We start from the raw sequence: 22,003 nt of genomic DNA on the forward strand, positions 1-22,003 counted from the left end.
CAGTAGAATTTCCAGAGTGCGTTGCCATATGCAGAGTGCTCGATACAACCAGGTGATGTCCAGGGTCTGCAGGTATCGAGGCGCAGAAACGCCAGCTCCGAGCCGGCTTGAAGTCGTGAAAGTCAAGGCCGTCTGCTGTAATTCAGAAGTTTTTTCCCTTTCTCGTTCCCTCCCGACAGTGCTTTGGGCTCCTGGGGGTGAACGGGGCCGGGAAGAGCACCACGTTCAAGATGCTGAATGGAGACACCCCTCCGACCTCAGGACACGTGGTCGCCAGGACTCCCACAGGGTAAATCCAGACGTGGTCTTTCTTACTGGGTGTGCACAGAATGAGGGGCCCTGGAACCGAGCTCCACGTGCCCCTCCCGGTGAAAGGGAAGAGCGGCCAGAGGGTCAAGGGCATATTGGCCAAAGCAGCTAAGGCTGATCTCTGCCGTGGTGCCCGATGGGGTGGAGGTGTTGGGCCGCTGGCTGCTGAGTGGGCAGGACACGAGGGGGGCGCTGGCTCTAATTGCTTTACCAGCAGATCCAGCTTCAGACGCCCCCGCCCGTGCAGAGGTGGCCAGAGGGGACTGCGTGGTTTCCATCTTGGGCCACCCAGACCCCCTCTTTCCAGTGGATGACCTGATGGCTTCGGGTGGGGGAGAGCGAACATATGAATCCAGATGGTGGCATCCAGGGGATCAGGGAAGACCTCCATGCCCCTTGCTGCCCATACCACGGAGGATGCTGGGTGTTCTCCCCGCTGGAGCCTGCCCGAAGCCGGCTGGTCCCATCCGGGCCCTGTGGGCAACCCTCAACACAGAGCATTATCCCCGCGTGCCACTCCTAACACGGCCTTTTAGGGTATGCGTCACCCCGTCCTCTGGTTCCTTCCAAGCTGTGGTGCCCACCTGGGAACATCTGTGGGCATGTGGGCGCCTTTAGAGACGTGGCCATCCAGTCGGCAGGGACTCTGTCTTCCCCGTCCCTGCTCGATCAGGACTGTTCCTGGGTTTTTTCTCTCCTAAAAAGTAGAGGCGCCTTGTTGTTAACCTCTCCAGAGGCTGGATTGGCTACTTGGCTTTTCCTCTGCTGAGTCCGTCCCGGAGCAGCCCTGCCCCCCCCTGCACTCCTCTCCCACCTGCAATCGTACAGCTGTTTCTACGGCAGCAAATTCATTGCACCCTGGTAGCTTTGATAATAGATTTCAGACGTCTGTGGCTCAACTCGTAAGGACAACCATGTGCCTTGCTGTACCTCCTCGGAAGGTCCTTATATAAATAGTTGATTTCAGTCTGTCTGCTTGGGGGTAACAGTCACTCCTAAGCCCACTGGGAAACAATGTGCTCGAGGTTTTTAAATTTTTTTTTAGTTATTTTTTTAAATGTTTATTTTTGAGAATGAGACAGAGCGCGCGGGGGTGGGGGGTGGGCAGAGAGAGAGGGAGACACAGAATGGGAAGCAGCTCCAGGCTCTGAGCTCTCAGACGCAGGGGCTCAAACCCACGGACCACGAGATCACGACCTGAGCCCAAGTCGGATGCTTAGCCGACTGAGCCACCCAGGCGTCCCGTGAGGTTTTTATGTATAGGTTCAAATAGACTATTGAAGAAAATTGTTTGAAAATATGAAATCACCCATTTATTAGCTAATTCTTTGCATTGATAAATACATATTGTCATTGTATGATGTGCCAGGCACCCGGAAAGGAAAAGATCTTGTACTCCTAAAATGCAGTGTTACTGTCTCCTACTAGTATGATTTAAACATACATTCATATCTGTGTGTTCTATACAGATGAACTATGTGTTCATTTTATCTGTTACTTGCGTGTGAAGTGTGCGTGGTTAAATGTGGTATTTGTGTGAAGTGATGCATATTTTATTTATTTTACCTTTTTATTTATTTTTTTTTAAGTTTATTTCGAGAGAGACAGAGAGAGGGCACACGTGAGTGAGGGAGGGGCAGAGAGAGAGAGGGAGAGAGAAACCCAAGTAGGCTGTTAGCCCGGAGCCCGAGGCGGGGCTCGAACCCATGAACTATAAGATCATGCCCTGAGCTGAAATCAAGACTCAGATGTTTAACTGGTCAAGCCACCCAGGTGCCCCAAGGGATGCATATCTTAAAATCAGACAAGAATATAAAGATCATTTGGTATACTTCATTTATATTATTCCAGGAGCATTTCTTAATCCCACTCAATAATTGTTATTGTTTTAATTTTTTTGCAAATCTGGTGGGCACGAAATCTCATTGTTAATTTGCACTTTTTTCATCATTCATGAACTTGAATGCTTTTCCCACGTTTATTTGTAAGGTGGGTTTCCTTTCTGCCAATTGCCTGTCAAGGCCTTTGTCCTTTTCTCTTTAAGGTTGTCTGTCTTTTTGTTACTCGTCAACATAAAGGTTTTCCATACTTTCAACTGGGAACTAATCTTTTGCCTGTTTTATGTGTTTGAATAAATACCTTGTATTTTAACTTTGTTTTAAAAGTTTCTGTGTGTAGAAATTTGCAGTGATGATGGAGCCAATTTATCAATTTTTTTCCTTTGTTATTTCTTGTTCTTTGAATCTTAAGAGATTGTCCTCATTCTGAGGTCATAAAGCTTAAAATTCACGTCTTAGATTTTTTGTGTGTGTTTATTTATTTTTGAGATAGAAACCGAGTGCGAGCGGGGGAGGGGTGAAGAGAAAGGGAGACACAGAAGTTGAAGCAGGCTCCAGGCTCGGAGCTGTCAGCACAGGGCCCAATGCAGGGCCCAAACTCCTGGACCATGAGATACTGGCTTGAGCCGAAGTCAGATGCTTAACTGACTGAGCCACCCAGGTGCCCCTCATGTCGTTAATTTATATGGAGCTTATATTTAGATCCACTGTATGGTAGAAATACACAATAAAACCTTGGTTTGTGAGCATAATTTGTTCCCGGAACGTGCTTGTAATCCAAAGCACTTGTATATCAAAGCGTATTTCAAGAGTCCTTGGCTCAGTTGTGATCATGTGACATTTGGTGTCACGTACGACTCGTATTGCAAGACATCGCTCGTGTAGCCACTTAAAATTTGTTAGAAATGTTAGCTTGTCTTGCGGAACACTCGCAGAACAGGTTACTCACAATCCAAGATTTTACTGTAATTTGATTTTTTTTTTATCCTGAATTCCAATTGGCTTAATGCCGTTTTCTCAACGAGGTGTCTTTTTGTCCATCAGTTGGAAACACGTCTGGTGCTCAGCTGCTCTGCCTGTCTCTTCCGAGTTCTTGACTTTCAGAATTGTTGTAACTCTTTTGGGACCTTTATTACATATTATTTTTCAGGATCGTCTTACCACCCTCTATAAAAATGTCCCAATATTGACATTTTGATTGAGATCGCATCACATTTATACGATAATTTGGGGAAATTGAGTTCTTGCTGAAATTTTCTCTGCCTTTTCCGTGACGATGGTATCTGTAGGCATTTATTCAGTTCATTTAAAAATATTTAATTATATTTTGCAATTTATAGAGTCCTTGCACATCTTTTTTAGATCTATTCCCCAGATGAATGTGTCTCCATCAGGAAGTATTTAGTCTCTTTAATTGCTTTGTTTTTTCGATTTTCTTCTTGTTAGGTTTTTCTCACAACTTCGGGCTTTGCTCGCTGACCTCAGAAGTGAGTTTGTGTGTTTGCTTTTGCTCTCTCCTTTCCTGTGTGTCAGCTTGTGTCTGTCCATTCCGTGCTACCTTCCACTCCTGATTCTCTGGGTCTCCAGTGCAGAGCCAGGCCCTACGTTGACAGCTTTGGGGTCCCATCCTGCAACGATGGGGGAAAATGCATTTCTGGTCACTGCACTGCTTGGTCTGGGCCTGCTGGAGGGTGAGGGGGGCCTTCTGGTACCCTAAACTCCAGGCTGCTTCTCTCAGCCTCCTCAGGAGTGGTGGGGCTGTGCTGTAGACCCAGGTATCTTACTGGACGTGGTTCTGGTCCCCCGTCATCACACAGGAGCGTTTTTGGTCCCCGTTACCTTGCAGGGGTCAGACTCCCAGCTGCTTTATGTAACTCAGATCCGGAACCCAGCAGGCAGTGGCTTGAAACTCTGTTCCGGAACCCAGCAGGCAATGGCTTGAGATCTGTTTTAGCATTCTCTTGTCTCTGATGAGCAGAGACGTTTGCGTGGGTTTTTCTTTTCAAGACACTGATTACATAGCAATGAATGAACCAAGTGAAATCCAGTCATCATTTTTTGGGTGGAGGAAAGAAGTGTAAGGCATTGTGTCCACAACTTCCACTGGGATTTTAACTGATTTTATGTTGCATTTACAGATTAATTTGGAAAGAACTGAACTTTTTTTTTTTTAAATTGTTTTAAACGTTTTATTTATTTTTGGGAGTGAGAGAGAGCACGAGCAGGGGAGGGGCAGAGAGAGAGGGAGAATCTGAAGCAGGCTCCAGGCTCCGAGCTGTCAGCACAGAGCCTGACATGGGGCTCGAACGCATGAGCCATGAGAACATGACCTGAGCCGAAGTCAGACGCTTTCACTGATTGAGCCCCCCAGGCGCCCCGAAAGAACTGAACTTTTTATACCGTGTCTTCTCTTCTGCCAAAGTTGAACTGTCCAAGAACTGTCAAAATGATATGAAATGGTGGTGCTCACTGAAGTTCTTGTATTTCTGTGTTACCACCTGTGACAGTTTGAAAATTCTCTAGATGTTATTTTTTACTTTGTGAGTATTATTTTGCAATTTTATTTAAGGTTCTGTAAGGAAAATCTTAAATTTATTATTTTGCATTCACGCAGATGAACACGTTTTGTAGTTCTTTTTCTTTTGGCACATTTATGTCATAAATGAAAGATTCTTGATTATTGATCTGGCCTTACCTTTCTGTAGTAAGCTTATTTTTGTTGTGGATGTAAATCTCTTTTATTTGCTAAATTTTATATAGATTTTAAAATTTACAATTCATAAGGAAAGCTAGTTTGTTGTTGAAAACTTTCATTTCAATCCTTCCTGTTAAATTATTCCTAGTCTTAATTTTTGTTGTAATTTTGACAACTTCTATTTTCTTCAAAACCTATTTACCTAATTTAAAATTTTAACTCCTACCTTCTCATTCTAACTTTTTAATTTGAATGATTTTTAAAGTCTTCTTTCTCTATTAACGTTATCAAATAAATAAGTCTGTGGTCTTCCTCGATCCTAAAAATGTAATAATGGTATTATTGCTGTCACTGCCCTTTAAATAACATACATAATTTTGAGTTAGTGTTTTGAAAACTGTTACACATTTGTATTTCCCTGATGTTGAGTGATGTTGAGCATTGTTTCCTGTGTCTGTTGGCCATCTGGATGTCTTCTTTGGAAAAACGTCTATTCATGTCTTCTGCCCATTTCTTAACTGGATTATTTATTTTTGGGTGGTGAGTTTGATAAGTTCTTTGTAGATTTTAGATGCTCACCCTTTATCAGCCATGTCATTTGCAAATATCTTCTCCCATTCTGTAGTTGCCTTTTAATTTTGTTGACTTGTTTTGTTTGCTGTGCAGAAGCTTTTTATCTTTTTTTTATTTTTTTTTAAATTTTTTAACATTTATTTATTATTGAGAGACAGAGAGAGAGAGAGCATGAGCAGGGGAGGGGCAGAGAGAGAGGGAGAGACAGAATCTGAAGCAGGTTCCAGGCTCTGAGCTGTCAGCCCAGAGCCCGACGTGGGGTTAGAACTCACAAACTGTGAGATCATGACCTGAGCTGAAGTCAAGAGTTGGCTGGTTAACCAACTGAGATAGCCAGGCACCCCTCTTGGTTTAATATTTTTTAAAAATTCCTTTTTAAGAAACTTTTTATTGAAGTATAAGTTACAACTAGAAAAGAAGATCTCAATGAATTTTTACAAAGGGAATACACTTTTATAATCTGTACCTAGCTCAAGAACGAGAACAAGACCAGTACCCCTTAATTCCTTCTCCTGTTCAAGAGTGTCTCCTTGCCTGATTTTTTTTTTAATGTGAGAGAGAGAGAAAGAGAGAGAGAGAGAAAGAGAGCGTGAGGGGGAAGAGGGACAGAGGGAGAGAGAAAGAATTTTAAGCAGGCTCCACTCTCTCTGTGGCGTCCAAAGCTGGGCTCAATCTCACACCTGGGGATCAGGACCTTCGCCAAAAGCAAGGGACACTCAACCGACTGAGCCACCCAGGCACCCCTGATTTTTTTTTAATGTCGCTTAGTGTATTATTATAAAATCAACACCTTTGCAGCCAAGACTCAGGCCAATTAGTAGAATTTTGACTGTTAACCCAGAAGCCCCTCTGTGTGCCTGGTCTAATTACTACCTCTTCTTTCTAGAAGATTCTGTGCGGCTTTATCACCCAAGGTTATCCCTAGACACCACGGGTTAATCTTGCTTATTTGTAAACTCTTGATAGGGCATTTACATCTCTCAGGCTACTGGTCTATCTCCATTTTTTTCTTTTCTTTACAATCTGCGTGTTGGTCGTGCACTGTTGGGCTTGGAGAGAGAGCTGGCTGCATACAGATGGTCAAGTTTCTCATGCTTCTCTGTCCTGTTTCTTGCAAGGTGCAGCTGGATCCAGAGGCTGAATCAGCCTCAGGTTCAAATTAAAAAATTCTGACTACTTTATCATGTAGTGGCAGTAGGTGACTTGGGCATGAGTCCATAGGAGGTAGTGTTACTTACTTTCATCAGTGGCACATCATGTCCGGTCCTCACTCTGTATTTATTTACTGATTATTGAAGTATAATTGACAAATAGTGTTGTGTTAGTTTCAGATGCTCAGCATGTCGATATCAGCAGTTTTGATGCCTCGTGTCTAGGTTGGTGGCATTCGTTCCTTGGGGACTACCAAATAGTGATATTCCAGCTCTTATCTTTGTTTCCATTTACTCGCTGGGATAATTTTACACGGAGTTGTTTTCACCACATTTTGTGTGATTACCCAGAAGTATCATTCATATAAAAAAATGGCAGAAGAATGCTTGTGTTTTTCCCCTTTTTATTTACCCACTTTTCCAGATAGTCTGTTGCTTTCCAGTCATCCCCAGAGGTGGAAAATCAGGGTTTGTTTGTTGTTGGTAATGTCATTCTGGTTTCATTCTGACGGATGTAGTATTCTTCACAGACTTTTCTTTGTGCCTAGTTTACCCCTTTCCTTCTCACGATCTCTGGTTTCCTCCGTCTCCCGTTTCCCGCTGGTCTGTTTTCCTCACCTGTGTGCTGGGAATGATAACTCATGGGCTTGAATAAAGATGCACTGAGATCTCCCGTAAAAACCACCTTGTCCAGTTAACAGGCATGGACTTCTCATGTAAGAAATAATTTGCCTTCTGGGGCACCTGGGTGTTTCAGTTGGTTAAGTTTCCAACTCTTGATTTTGGCTCAGGTCACAATCCCAGGGTTGTGAGATCGAGCCCCACATTGGGCTCTGTGCTGAGCATGGAGCCTGCTTAAGATTCTCTCTCTCTCTCTCTCTCTCTCTCTCTCTCTCTCTCCCCCTCCCCCCTCCATCTCTTTGTCCCTCCTCCCCCCAAAAGAAATATTTGCTTTCCTAACTTACATGAAGAAAGCTGGACACTTGAAAACATGTCTCACTCCACCTGCTACGTGCTTACCCATCATGCTGTTGGCACTGACTCTTAACTGTTATAATTGCCACATCTGCGGACAGAGAATACAATTATATATTGGTCTGTGTCAAATGATAAAATGTCAGTGTTTGGAACTATTATGGCCAACAGCAGGAAATAGAACTGATGAGTTCAGCAAAGGTTTGAGGCATGTATGAGTCCTGGTTACGATTCTGAAAGGATTTGATGTGTATAAAGGAAACTCTCTCAAGTTACTGTGCTGTTGTTTTTTCCCTGTAATCGTAGAAAAAAGAAGGTGTGCTTTTGTTGCGTAGGTGGTATGTGTGTGCGTTTTCCAACTTCTCTCTTTACCAGTGCATACGGGCAAACGAATCAGAATTTCGAAGGAAACAAAAAGTATATGGTCTATTTTTCTCATCCCTGGAAGCCTGACTATCTCCTCCATAATCCCATCCCATCATTCGTAAACTAATTGGAAAATGAAATTCAAATAGCTATTCTTGAAAGAAAGAATACATTTACATCCCCTTAATGGTCTGCAAGTCCCTTATTATGCTACATATCTGTGTAATTAGTTTAATTATAACTAAATCACACTTGCATTAATTATATTTTTAACCTTGATTATTTGTAATGTTAATTGCACATTGGTATTCAAGGAATTAAATGGGTAATTAGAACACAATGGAATTTTTAACTGCTTAGAGGGCTGGTATGCATCTTTCTGCCCATGAAGCCAATAAGTTATTGCTACCTAATTGGAACACACTGATTCAGTCATTCATTACTTCAAGATCCCTTTTGTCTCTCTTTTAAGGTTCTATGATCAGAAACAGTGCCCTTTTCTTGTTTAATTTATTAATGTTTATCGAAGGCGTGTCCACAAACTTGAGAATATGTCTACAGAATGTACTTCGTGGTTTGCTTTCAAGTACCATGAGCTCCCGGTACAATGGCGGTGGCCACGGAGTTGAAAGACTGCAGGGCAACAGCCATGTGTCTTCTCATTTGGCCAGCGCAGCTCATACGTTTGGGAATTGGACCGCGCTTGGTCAGAACATAGACTTCCCAGTTTGCCACAGTCCCTGCGCTTCCATACTGCCTCACTCCCGACACCATCAGATGTGTAGTTGGACCGTTTGCAGCCTCTAGACAAAATACATGCCACGAGCAGTAGTTCTAACGTGTTGTGACTCCAGTATTCCCCAAGCATTACACTGTGTCAGGGGCTTGGCATGTCTGCTCTCACCGGATAGTTGTAACAGCCTTGGGGAGAGGACCTTATCCTGATGAAACTCGTAAGGAAACTGAAGCGCAGAGATTTAGGTAACGTGCCAGATATCAGACTTCTGGCAAGCGGATATGAATCCAGGTTTGCAACATAGAAGTTACCAAACCGCCTGATGTTGGGATTCAGCCGATGACTGTATACCTGGAGGGGCAGCAGGACGAAGGCACTGCCTCAGAGCCGGCCGGTGCTGGCTGGGGCCAGCCGGGGCCTTCTGGAAGCACGTGTGACTTCGGACACCTCCGGCGGGGGTGGGGGGGGGAAGTTATGCAGTCTCAGAACGAAGTCCCTGTCACCCCTCGGCCCCGGGTGTGAGGGAGGGACGGTCTCTGTGAGGTCCAGGAGTGGTCTGGTTAGCCCTGGGGCTGCCGGCCCCACGTAGTCTGTGTGTCAGGGGAGTTTGTAAGCGTAAAATTGCACGCAGCACTGTGGAGGCTGGGTGGGTGCTGGTCCCGCTGATCTGTGATTGTCCACTGATAAATATTTACACGGCGAAGAAGAAACCAAACCATCCCCAAGCCATATTTGTGTATTTCCTTTCAGCTCACCTCTCTTATCTGCCCTTGATCTTGATCCTTCCGGGAATTGGGAAGGCTTTCGCTCAGATCCCAATAATAATAAGACATTTATATATAGATATATATATAATATTTCTTTCAAAAAGAGCTTGTATATAGCCAAACTTCTAGCTTTCTCGGACATAGACACACTCACATTTTAGTACTTATCTGAATATTTATGTATTGCCCAAGTATATGTGTGTGCGTATAATATAATTAATATAATATATTATAATGTATAATGTATATTATGGTATATAGCATATTAAAGCAATATATATTAAAACATTAAAATATATATTTACTACATATTATATGTTGATTAATATAATGTATTATATAATATAATATATATAATATAATATAATAACATATAACATATAGTAAACACAGTATATATTAAAACATTAATATATACAATATATTTACTATATATTATATATTGATGAATTAATATAATATCTAATGTTATATATTATAACATAACATATATTAAAAACAGTATATGTTAGAACATTAATATATATAATATATTTACTATATATTATATATTGATTAATTAATATAATATCTAATGTTACATATTACAACATATAACACATTAAAAACAGTAGATATTAAAACATTAACATATAATATGTATTTATTATATATCATACATTGATTAATATAATTATTAATTTAAAATTAATAATATATATTATATAGTAATATAATATAATAATATATATTGGTGTGATTAATATAATTACTATTCATATGTAATATATATTAATAACATATTCACAATATTACAAACAATATAATATAGCATAGTATATAATGTAATATATGTAATAACATAATGATATATAATAATATAATTATACGATGTAATATATAGCATATATATAATTATATATGCAATTTTTTTGTAAAACGCAAGACACGTTTATTTACACTTTAGAGAGTAAACAGATTGCCCACACAGAATGGTCAGGAAACTTGACATGTAGCCCTTGATTCATCCATGTGGATAGTTTTTCTGGCAACGGTAGTTAATTTCTAACTTTCTATTCAGAAACTTCACAACCCCACATATTTCAAGACACTTATAACTTGGTAATAATGTTACCTGATTTCCCTGAGGCCATTACTTAATGTTTCTCATGGAAAACTAGAATTAATGAAAAGAAGTATAAACATTCATTATTCCATGGGGAAATTATGTTTGAATACTAAATTCATATAAAATTCGTAATACATAAAATTCGCAATCTCGTGCTTTGTCCTTCCCCTCAGTTATGATCTGTAGAGATGAGCATAAAATAAGATAAAAGGGAGCAGCAAGAGGTATTTTTTTTTTTAATTTTTTTTTTCAACGTTTATTTATTTTTGGGACAGAGAGAGACAGAGCATGAACGGGGGAGGGGCAGAGAGAGAGGGAGACACAGAATCGGAAACAGGCTCCAGGCTCTGAGCCATCAGCCCAGAGCCCGACGCGGGGCTCGAACTCACGGACCGCGAGATCGTGACCTGGCTGAAGTCGGACGCTTAACCAACTGCGCCACCCAGGCGCCCCAAGAGGTATTTTTTTAAAAGGCAAGTTGACAGATACCAGAGCAAACACATATGTGTGCCATAAATGCTGTTGGCTTTCTCTTCCCTTTAAAGATCTACTATCAACTGGCTTTTAAAGAAATATGCTTTTTGTGTGACATACAACGCAGAATTACAGGGAAAATTAAAGATAAAAGACTGGCACTTAGGCAAATGAAAACAAAACAAACACATAAATACCGTTTACGGAAAAGGCATATTCAGGACAAAAATACTATGCGTTAATAGAATATCCTCTCCTGTGTGAAGTTATCACGGTCAAGAACCTCTGTGTGTGAAACACTAAACAGGCAAATGTGTAAAACACTCTGTTGGAAGACTGGAAAGCGAATGACAGGAATGTATTTGAATGAAGAAATCTTCCCTCTTTACTCTCGTTATCTGCTGGTGAAAGAAATGTAAAATATATAATAGCATCAACAACACAAGAGCGTACACAGAAATAACAGATGGCGGCACCTGTGAACGAGCTGGAAGAGACGTGGACAGGTCAACAGTAGCTGTATCTCAGTAGGGATTATCGATAATTTTCTTTTGTTCCTTATTCCTTCCCTTCTTTTCCAAATCCTGAATTATGATCATATGTTAAATTGCCAGACAATTATTTAAAATAATTAATAATAATTTAATTAATTAACTGACAATTAATATATTAATTAATAATTAAATTAAAAATTAAATTTAAAAGTATCAAATTATGTATAATAACTTATAATATTATTTATAATTGTAATTAAATAATATAATATTATTTTAATAACAGGAAAACTCTTAAGGAGTGCCTGGGTGGCTCGGTTGGTAAAGTGTCTGACTTTGGCTTAGGTCACGATCTCAAGGTTTGTGGGTTCGAGCCCTACATCGGGCTCTCTGCTGTCAGCACAGAGCCCACTTCAGATCCTCTGCCTCCCCACTCTCTGCCCCTCCCCTGCTTGAGCATGTGCTTGTACACACACGTGCATGCATGCTCTCTCTCTCTCTCTCTCTCTCTGAAATAAATAACCATTAAAAAAATCTTAAAAAAAAAAGATAAAGTCTTTTTAAGACACAGACATTTCTCTTCACATTTCAGACCAACATTTTTGGAGCCTGTTTCATTTGAATGCAGGCACTTGGGCCAGACCTTTTCTCTCCCCTCCTCCCACCCTTGGTTTCCTCCTGTCTTAATAAGTGATCTTATCGTGGAATTCATGTGAGCAATAACTATTAGGGACGATAATACCATCAGATTCCTAAGTACTCTGGGTATTGCATCCAGGAGCATACATACAGATTACTTTGCTTCATTTAAACCACTGCAATACCAATATTACAAAAAGGACACAGAACTCGTTTATTGCCTAGAAAAGCCCTGTGTTTCTCTAGACTAACACGAATCACCGATTAGAGTAATTTAAATCATAACCTCACCAACTAGGGATTACTTGAAAATTTGTTTCTCTCCCATTTAAAATTAAATGGCAATTTAAACTACTACTACAGAGTTAGGAAAACAATGAAGGGAAATCCTCTATAATCTTACATGAAAGTGACTTTTGTTCTTGTAGTCCCAGTTTTGAAAAAAAATCCTATCTAACCATATCTATCTATCTATCTATCTATCTATCTATCATCTGTCATCATGTGTATATGCATATCTATCATCTATCATCGATCTGTCATCTATGTATCTATCTATCATCGATCTATCATCTATCATCTATCTATCTATTTATCTATCTATCTATCTATCTATCTACCTATCTATCCATCTATCTATTTATCATGGATGTATGCATACCTATGAATAATCTATAACTATCCCTCTATAATACATGTATATGTTATGTGTATCTATCATGTCTCATCTATCACCTCTATCACCTATGACTTTTTGGTGTCTTCTGCACTTGTACACACACACACACACACACACACACACACACAGTAGCCATAATAGTGTAACTGTTCATTCATTTCACCCGAGTTTCCAACTTTTACATCATATCAGGAGTGTTGTTCAGTCCTCCTGCACACATTTCATACTGACGACTGACGTATATTCCACTGGATTTCTACGTCCCGATGTCCTGAGCCGTCTCTCTGTCACATAATTATAGTCTTACTTGAATTCTCCTCTCTTGGAGCAGAGTGTCTGGTCCAGCAGTCTTATTGGATAAAAGAAAGAGGTGTCTGTTGTGTGGTATGGCTGAGATATGGCAGAGGGCACAGACCAAGAGATGGTGTCTATATTTAGCATCAGCATTGACTTCAGCAGGTGCAGTCCGGATCGTCTCTGTAATTGATGGTTTCCAGGAGATATTCAGTGCCTTCTGCCTCGAGCTTCCTGGGGGCAGGGGATACCCCGAATATAGTATGTGAAGAGATGTTCTTAATTTCAGAGTGTAGAAGCTTAGTTAGGCACAGATATTACCTGTCCGTGTTTGTTTCACGTCTGCTAACATATCACCGGAGATGTGGTCTTTGCCATTCGGGGTATCTTTCTAACCCAAGAACAACAGAGCTAATGCACCACTGGGGCTGAGAATGTTACTCTTTTTAATGGAAAATGCTCTCAGTATGTAAAGAACTGCTGACCTCTCACGCGTAGTAGCATAAATTATGCTAATTATTTCTCACTGGACCTTCGTCCTACACCAACACACATCTTTTCTCTATTCGTATACTCATGCGCCAGTATAATTAAATCTCTTGGGTTAGCTATTTGTTTCATTACAAAGTGATATTAGAAAAGCTCTGAAAATCCCCTGGCAAGAGATATGTCCCAAAGCATTTTGTTAATTAAAGGATAATGTTCACAGAAGAGGAATATTGGGGGCAATTGCTTCCTTTCTTAGACATTTAAGTACGAAAGCCAAGTTGAGGTCATTGTAAATTAAGAAGGTGTTTTTCCTTGGGTTATTCTAACACAGAACCCTATTTTCTTTTAAAGCTTATTTACTTATTTTGAGAGAGACAGAGCGAGAGCATGAGCACACAGAAGGGGCAGAGAGAGGGGGAGAGAATAGCAAGCAGGCTCTACACCGTCAGTGCTGAGCCCGATGCAGGGCTTGAACTCATGAATGGTGAGATCATGACCTGAGCCAAAATCGGACGTGCCATCCAGGCACCCCCAGAACCCTGTTTTCTTCATAAAATTAAGCTACTGGGGGTACAGGGTGGTAGGAACACCAACGTACATACTGGATTTCCTTTGTCCAAAGATTGTCAAAAACAATCTCAAACTTACAGGTTTTCTGGATGAAAAGCTGTATGAAAGTTCAGATGTGAGCTGTTAGTGTTAAAATCAGAGAATCAGAATTAGTAAATTGTCTAAGCTCATTAGCTCTCCACAAAATGTCCCCCTTGTGAACCCTTAACGTCCACTGTCCTGCCCACATAGTAACCAAGCTGTCCCCAGCATCGTGCATGGTCTCTGATGCCCGTGATAGTCAGTATGTTCCTTCTTTGGCCCCGTTTCTACATTCCGCACGTCTGTTTTCACCCGAGGAGCTCCAGCTGTCTGTCACGGTCAAGCACAAACTAGTCTATGACCACCCATTGGGAAGATAGAGTTATTCTCAGCTCTGTCCTAAGTGGCACTTGACCATGTCACCATTAAAGTATCCTGTCACGCTGTGTTTCATTTTTCATTGGTAAGTTTGTTGGATCATGAGCTCTCTGCAGATGTGCACAGTAGTTCCTCAATAAATGACTCATCCCCCTCATTTTACAGGTAAAGAGCCTGAGGCCAGACAGGTGAACGACTCAACTTAGTCATATCGTTTGAAGTTAGCGCCGCCTAAGTCTTCTGATTCCCAACACTTGTTCCCTTCCTCCTTCTTTGTAACATTTGTGGACAGAAGTAAAAGAAAAATGCTAGGTTTGGGCATCGGAGCTGATGACCAGCCTTGCTCAGCTACGGCTTTGATAGGAGGATGTGAAGATTGCTTGAGAGTGTGGTCATTTTCCTGGTGTATCTGTGGCTGAAGAGCTCTCACTTAGTTGGAAGTCAGTATTTATCTCTTATGCTGGTTTGAAAGAATTCGTTCCTCACACGAATGATACGCTTGCTCTCTGCACTTGTATTTCAGATATCATACATAACGCTAATTTAAAAAATACTCTAACCAAAGCAGCACGATTAAATATATGACCTGGTGGGGGGAAGACAATTAAAAAAGAATTTTTGTTGGCTTAAAAATAAAAATAGCCATTATATTTCCCACTGGTGAATTAATCATGCAATCTGTATGGACACAACCATGTGAATGGACTCAAGTCATGTGACTTTTGTATTAATTTACTATCTAGTCATGCAGGTGAAATAAAATGGTGACCTTTGAGATTTGGCAAAATAACCAAAGCTCTTCTTTAGTGCTTTAATTGTCCGAAGCCTTGTCCTTGTGTCTTTACTGTGTAAAACAGACATTTGTTTCACTTGTTGATGTACATGGCACTTGTGAACCGTGATCTCCATCTTGGAGAGTCATTCACAGGCAAAAGATGGGCGGCAAGGTGTTACGTTTCAGTCTGAGTTCGACAGTGAGACTCTCTTAGTTCAAGTCTCGGTTTTGCCGCTGTCCGGCTGTGTCAACCTCGGGAAAGCATTGATGTTTGTTAAACATCAGTTTGCTAATTTTTAAAATGAGACAGTAATGTCTGTCGAGGTAAGGTAGATGAGGGTTGAATGAGATCACCGACGTCTGGCCCATAGTGAGTGCTCAGTAGAGCTATTATTTTGTTTAAAGTTTATTTATTTTGAGAGACAGAGAGAGAGAGAGAGAGAGAGAGAGCAAGTAGGAAAGGGGAAGAGAGAAGCAGAGAATCCTAAGCAGGCTCTGCCCCATCAGTGCAGGGCCCCACGCGGGGCTCGAACTCATGAACTGTGAGATCACGACCTGAGTGGAGATCGAGAGTCAGATGCTCAACCGACAGAGGCACCCGGGCGCCCCAGGAGACCTATTCTTACTGCCACATTGAAGTTTTGGCCTTGAGGTGTCCGGGAAACAAGGAGAACGTTGTGGCCCGGTGGGGTCTGCAACACCCTGACTCTCTCTCCCCTGCGTCTCAATTATACACTTAGATGGAGCACAGCTCCGTGTCTGGACCGTGCTTGCCTACCACAGGATGTCCCAGTACTTATTTTCGTAGGAAATGCAGCTTTTCACGGGCTTCTAAAAATACTTGACACTTTGTAGATTTTGTTTTCCCTTTGTGTTTGAGCACCAATTCCTTTAAAACAATTGTGGTTTTTTTTGTGTGCTTATTTTTCTTTTTGCAGAGGATGACACCCCACGGTGAATAACTCTGTGTGTGTGTGTGTGTGTGTGTGTGTGTGTGTGTGTGTGTTAGATATAAAGTTTGCTGGGGCTCCCATAACAAAATACCACAGATGAAGTGGCTTAAGCAATAGAAATTTATTTTCTCAGGGGTGGCTGGGTGGCTCATTCGGTGAAGTGATTTCAGCTCAGGTCATGATCTCACGATTCGTGGGTTCAAGCCCTGTGTCAGGCTCTGTGCTGACGGTGCAGAGTCTCCTTGGGATTCTGTCTCTCCCTCTCTCTCTGCCCCTCTCTCCCCTTCCCTCTCCCGCTGACCCCCCCCACTCAAAATAATAAATAAACTTAAAAAAAAAGAAATTTAGTTTTTCGGTTCTGGAGATGAGAAGTCCAAGATCAAGGTGTGGGCAGGCTTAGTTTCCCCCGAGGTGTCTCTCCTCGCCTGGCAGACGGCTGTCTTCTCGCTGTGTCCTCAAGCGGCCTTTTCTCTGTGTGGGCCCAGTCCTGTTGGATTTCGGCTCCACTCATGACCTCATTTAACCTTAATGGCCTCTCTGAAGGCCCCGTCTCCACACGGTCTGCAGCCACGTTCTAAGGTTTCATACTTTCTATGCTGGGCCAACTCATCAAGGGTGTGTGGCCTCCCTGCTGAATCAGCGGTCACCACTGATGGTGATGTCACATCCCGTGGTCATGTCACAGGAGGGACTCAGGGAGGCTGTCGACTGCAGAAGAGGCTTCCTTTCTCTTCCGTCCCTGCCCTTCCTCATAAGCCTCTTACAGGGTCACAGCAGAAGGCGTAGACTCGGTCTGTGAGTCATTGAGCTAACAGTCGTGGGAAAGCGCTCCCACATCCACCACCCTTGAGGCCCATCCTCTGCAGCCTGTGAACGAGTAAGGGGGGCAGGCGTTCGGCAGGAACGCAGAGCATCTAATTGTAGATACTTCCAAGGAACTACAAAAACAAACAAACTAGATGTACGGCACTGTTTTAACATCCCCATGGGAGCAATTCATTTCATCAACAATCTCAATTCCAAGATCTCCCTTATGACTGGGCGGATAAGATGACCTCAGGGAGGTTTTCATTTCCAGGGATTCCAAACATTTTTATCTCTTTGGTGCCATTGGTTTATGTGGCCACCAGGGTAATGCGTAGGAAAACCTTCCTCACTCAAGTAGGGGTATTCACCCAGCATAAAAATTCTAATTCTTTGTTCATCTGTTTGTTTATACCCAAATCCTTATAGATCTGTATCTTATTGAGGGACAGAGAATAAGATAGAATTTAAATTTGAATTAAAGAAAAGCTTCTCCCAAAGCTATGTATCAAAAGTCTGTCTTTGCTTTATGGATTTGCAACGACTCATTTACCATTTAATAAAATATTAAATATGTGTATATGTATCTGATATGTTTGTGTGCTTATAATTTTGAATTTGTTCGCATCTTCTGGAACAAATTCTATCCTATCTTTTTAAACTCTGGTTTCATATGTTTTACTATCACAGCAAGTGCCTTTATCATTAGTTACCAGAAGTTTCCTGCTGTGAAAACTACATGTATATGAAGAATTGTAAAAACAGTGAAAATATTGGTCATATAGAGCCTTCTCATCTAGGACTTTTGTCTCACTTTCCACTTACTGCACATTTCTATAATATTCTTCTTTAAATTAGAATGTAGCCTCCATTTTTCTTGTTTGGGATATACCTTTAGGTTTTATGTAATTTGACGGTGCTGTGAATGGAGTCTTCTCATAATCGTAGTTGGTTAATGTTGACATTTCAAGGAAGGTATTTAACAATTTTTTTTTAAATTTTTTTTAACGTTTATTTTTGAGACAGAGAGAGACAGAGCATGAACAGGGGAAGGTCAGAGAGAGGGAGACACAGAATCCGAAACAGGCTCCAGGCTCCAAGCTGTCAGCACAGAGCCTGACTCGGGGCTCGAACTCACGGACCGCGAGATCGTGACCTGAGCCGAAGTCGGCCGCTCAACCGACTAAGCCAGCCAGGCGCCCCTAACAATTGTTTTTTAAAGTTGTGACCAGTCATTCTCTTGAATTCTTTTTTTTTATTTAATATTCTCTTGGTTAAACATCTTCACTTTTCTTGGTAGACAAAAAAAATACTTCTTAATTTCTAATATACATGTAATTTTTTCATTATTTTATTTGATTGAATTTACTTGAACTTCTAGAATTGTGTTTAAAGCTCCAGTGATACTAAGTATCTTTTACCAACCACTCTTATTCAGAAGTTTTGATCAGGAATGTGTGCTGATTTTATTTGATATTTCTAAATCATGAATGTCTGTGATCCGCTTTTTTCCATGCTTTGAGTTATCTTATTTTTCACATTTTTTAAAGGAACATGTACACACAGTGCATCATTCAGGGTTTACGCTATTATGGCTACAGCTGAGCCCTGAAATACAGTGACATTTCCTTCCTTGTGCAAATTTTTATTAGTGTCTGTGTTCGTTTGCTTTATTTTCTGTGAATGACCCGCCCTTTACAATCCATTCAAGCCTATCAGTTAGTCTGTCACTCACATCTTCTTGAAGATATCATGACTTTCTAGAGCCTTCTATGCCTGCCTGTATTCATGCGTGCCATTGAGCTGTTGTGACTTGTGTCTTGTGTCACCTTTCACCATTTCTCAGGAATCATTTTGTTCTCTCCCTTGTTGTTCCCATGCTTGATACTTTGGCAGGGTATAGAACCTAGGTTAGAAATCATATTCCCTCCGAATTTTGAATACATTTCTCCACTATTACTTCTAAGATTTAAAGCTGATTTTGAGAATTCCAAAAAGCTGATTTAAAGCTGATTTTGAGATTGTAACCATCTTTGGAGTGATTTGTTTTTCCTGAAACTTTTTAGGATCTTTATTTGTTCTTATGTTTTGAAACTTCACAGTGATACACTATGGCATGGGTATTCTTTTTTAGAAGTTATCATTATGCTTTTTAAAAATTTATTATTATGCTTAAAAGTGGATCCTTTTAACTTCGTTTTTAATGTTTATTTATTTCTGAGAGAGAGACACACACAGCATGATCTGGGGAGGGGCAGAGAGAGAGGGAGACACAGAATCTGAAGCAGGCTCCACAGGCTCTGAGCTGTCAGCACAGAGCCTGACACGGGGCTCAAATTCAGGAACAGTGAGATCATGACCTGAGCCGAAGTCAGATGCTTAACTGACGGAGCCATCCAGGTGCCCCTGAGAGTGGATCTTTTTAATCTGTAAGTTTACTTCTTTTCATGCTGAGAAAATTTCTTGATTTTTTTTTTCTTTTATAATTCTCACCTGTGTTTTCTCTGTTCTTTCTTTCTTGCTTACCTATTATTCAGTTATTGTGTCTCTTAGAACACAGTATTCAATCTCTTTATCTTCTGGTTCTTCTTTCTGGGGTACTTTTTCAACTTTGCTGTCCATGTCTCTTTATTATTTTATTTCAATTGTAGTTTTTACATTTTTAAGAGTTCTTTTTTCTTTCTAGTTATCTTATGTAGGAGTTATATACATTTTATAGTATCTGGGCTTCATGTAGGGTGAGATATCATTTTAATGTAATTTGGGAGGCAATAAAGGTAAAATGTATATTCAGTATCCACATTTAATTGGACACCTAGATTTACTAACTACTAAACACCTTTGCATTGCCACCACAATCCCATTTGGTCATTTGCATTTACTTTTAACCTTTCAAAAGCTGGAATTTCCAGAAACAATAGTGACATTTTTTTTGAATTCTAATCAAAGCTTATGGATTTCCAGAACTGTCTTTTTTTCCTTTTTTAAAAGAATTTATTTTAATTTCAATTTTTATTTTAGAGAGGGGTATGTAAAGTGTTTATTTCTGAGTAATATTATTATTGGCGGCTTTAGTTTTATTTTTCAAGATTACTGTGATTTACACAATACAGATATATTAGTTTTATAATTAGAAACAGATTCGTAAATAATATAAGCAGTTATCAGAAATAAAAATCAAATTAGAAGTAGCCATAAGTAGTGAAAAAAATCTTTCAGCTTGAAGAAAGATGATTTAAATAGGAAAGAGGATTTTTTTTAACACCATTACTTTGTTCCCAATATATATGTGTGTGTGTGTGTGTGTATATATATATATATATATACACACTTTTTTTTAGCCTTCATTCGTTACATATATGTGTATATATATTCCTAATATGTATGTGTTATTCAAGTATAATTAACAAAAAGTATTATATTAGTTTCAGATCGTTTTCCTTTTCAGATTTGATAATATGTTCTAGGGCTTTAGATTCTGTTTTTTATTAAAGTTTTGCATTATTCCTCCTACTTATTTATTTTTATTTTTTAAATTTTTTCATGTTTATTTAATTTTGAGAGAGAGAGAGAGAGAGAGAGAGAGAGAGAGACGGAGTGTGAGTGAGGGAGACACAGAATCCGAAGCAGGCTCCAGGCTCCGAGCTGTCAGCACAGAGCCGGACACAGGACTCAAACCCACAAACTGTGAGATCATGACCTGAGTCCAAGTCGGATGCCCAACCGACTGAACCACCCAGGCGCCCCTACTGTTGCTTAACCATTAAGATGCCCTCCGAGGTTACCGCATTATTTTCCACAGGGTGAGGTTGTGTTTAATATAATGGGCATTTTGGGGAAATGTTGCAGATGTCACCTTGAGCTGGAAGTCAGGGCTGTGGTTTGGGTTAATACCGGACAAGGGGGGAGCATGGGGATTCACATGGGCAGGGACCTTTCCTTCCGTGGTTTTTTCTCAGAGGTGTGGGTGGGTTCGGGGAGGACTAAAGCAGAAGAACTGAGGAGAAACACATACCGCACGTTCTGAATGCAGTTCTTGAAAGAAGTGGAGTCAGCTGTGGTTTGAGCACAAGTCTGAGGTTGAGTCAGGATCCTCTGAGGAGTGAAGTGTCAGTCAACAACTCGGAATGCGAAAAGGGAATTGTCATGTAGGAGAAAATGCTGGCTTTCTTTTTCTTTTCTTTTTGGTCTCATATTCAACCTTCTTTTCCCTGAACTACGTACTTTTCTTTCAAAGGGACGAATGCACCGTAATCCGTGGTCTTTTTCTTTCTTTTTCCTAGACATAGCTGTAAAAGAGAATATGCATCTTAGATGGACAGAAAGTTGTGACATTGCTGTAATTTGTTCCCTTTGCATATGGTAGACGATTACCAGAATGAGTTCGCGTAAATAGTAAACGTTTGGTATCGTCCCCCGTAATGACACGGATACGTTGTGATTTCCACAGGGATGGTGACGCTCTTTATCCTCGAGCTACTGAACATGTCATGCAGGAGCATGTTTTGTTTTATTTCATTTATTTATTTTTTAGGTTTATTCATTTTTTTTTGAGAGAGAGACTGTGAGCGTGAGAGGAGCAGAGGAGAGGGGGAGAGAGAATCCCAACCAAGCTCTGTGTGTTCAGCATGGAGCCTGATGTGAGGCTCGATCCCACAAACTGTGAGATCATGACCTGAGCCAAAATCAAGAGCCAGGCACTTAACTGATTGAGCCACCCAGGCGCCCCGCAGGATTGTATCTTGAAGGCTGTGGGCTTTGTAGGAACACTCACTGCTCTAAAATATCAGTTTCCTTTAACATTCGTTTTATCAGGTAAATATTTGTGGGGGGTGGGTATTTGGCATTTGGCGTTATCATTTGAAATATTATTGATCATGAAGTGCAGGCACATGATGAGAATATTCAGAGACTA

General features: G+C 40.7%; 1 protein-coding gene across 1 annotated transcript in view; it reads left to right on the forward strand.

The window, feature by feature from the left end:
* ABCA13 (ATP binding cassette subfamily A member 13) overlaps nt 1–22,003 on the forward strand; it is a 394,379-nt gene that overhangs the window by 309,099 nt on the left and 63,277 nt on the right. The window contains exon 55 of the mRNA XM_047096975.1: nt 180–289. Within this exon, the coding sequence (XP_046952931.1) occupies nt 180–289 (110 nt within the window). The remainder of the gene's footprint in view (nt 1–179; nt 290–22,003) is intronic.

This window comes from Lynx rufus, unplaced genomic scaffold, assembly GCF_022079265.1.
Source record: "Lynx rufus isolate CCGP_SWC_20201006 ecotype Redwood Valley unplaced genomic scaffold, mLynRuf1.p SCAF_4, whole genome shotgun sequence".
NCBI lineage: Eukaryota > Metazoa > Chordata > Mammalia > Carnivora > Felidae > Lynx > Lynx rufus.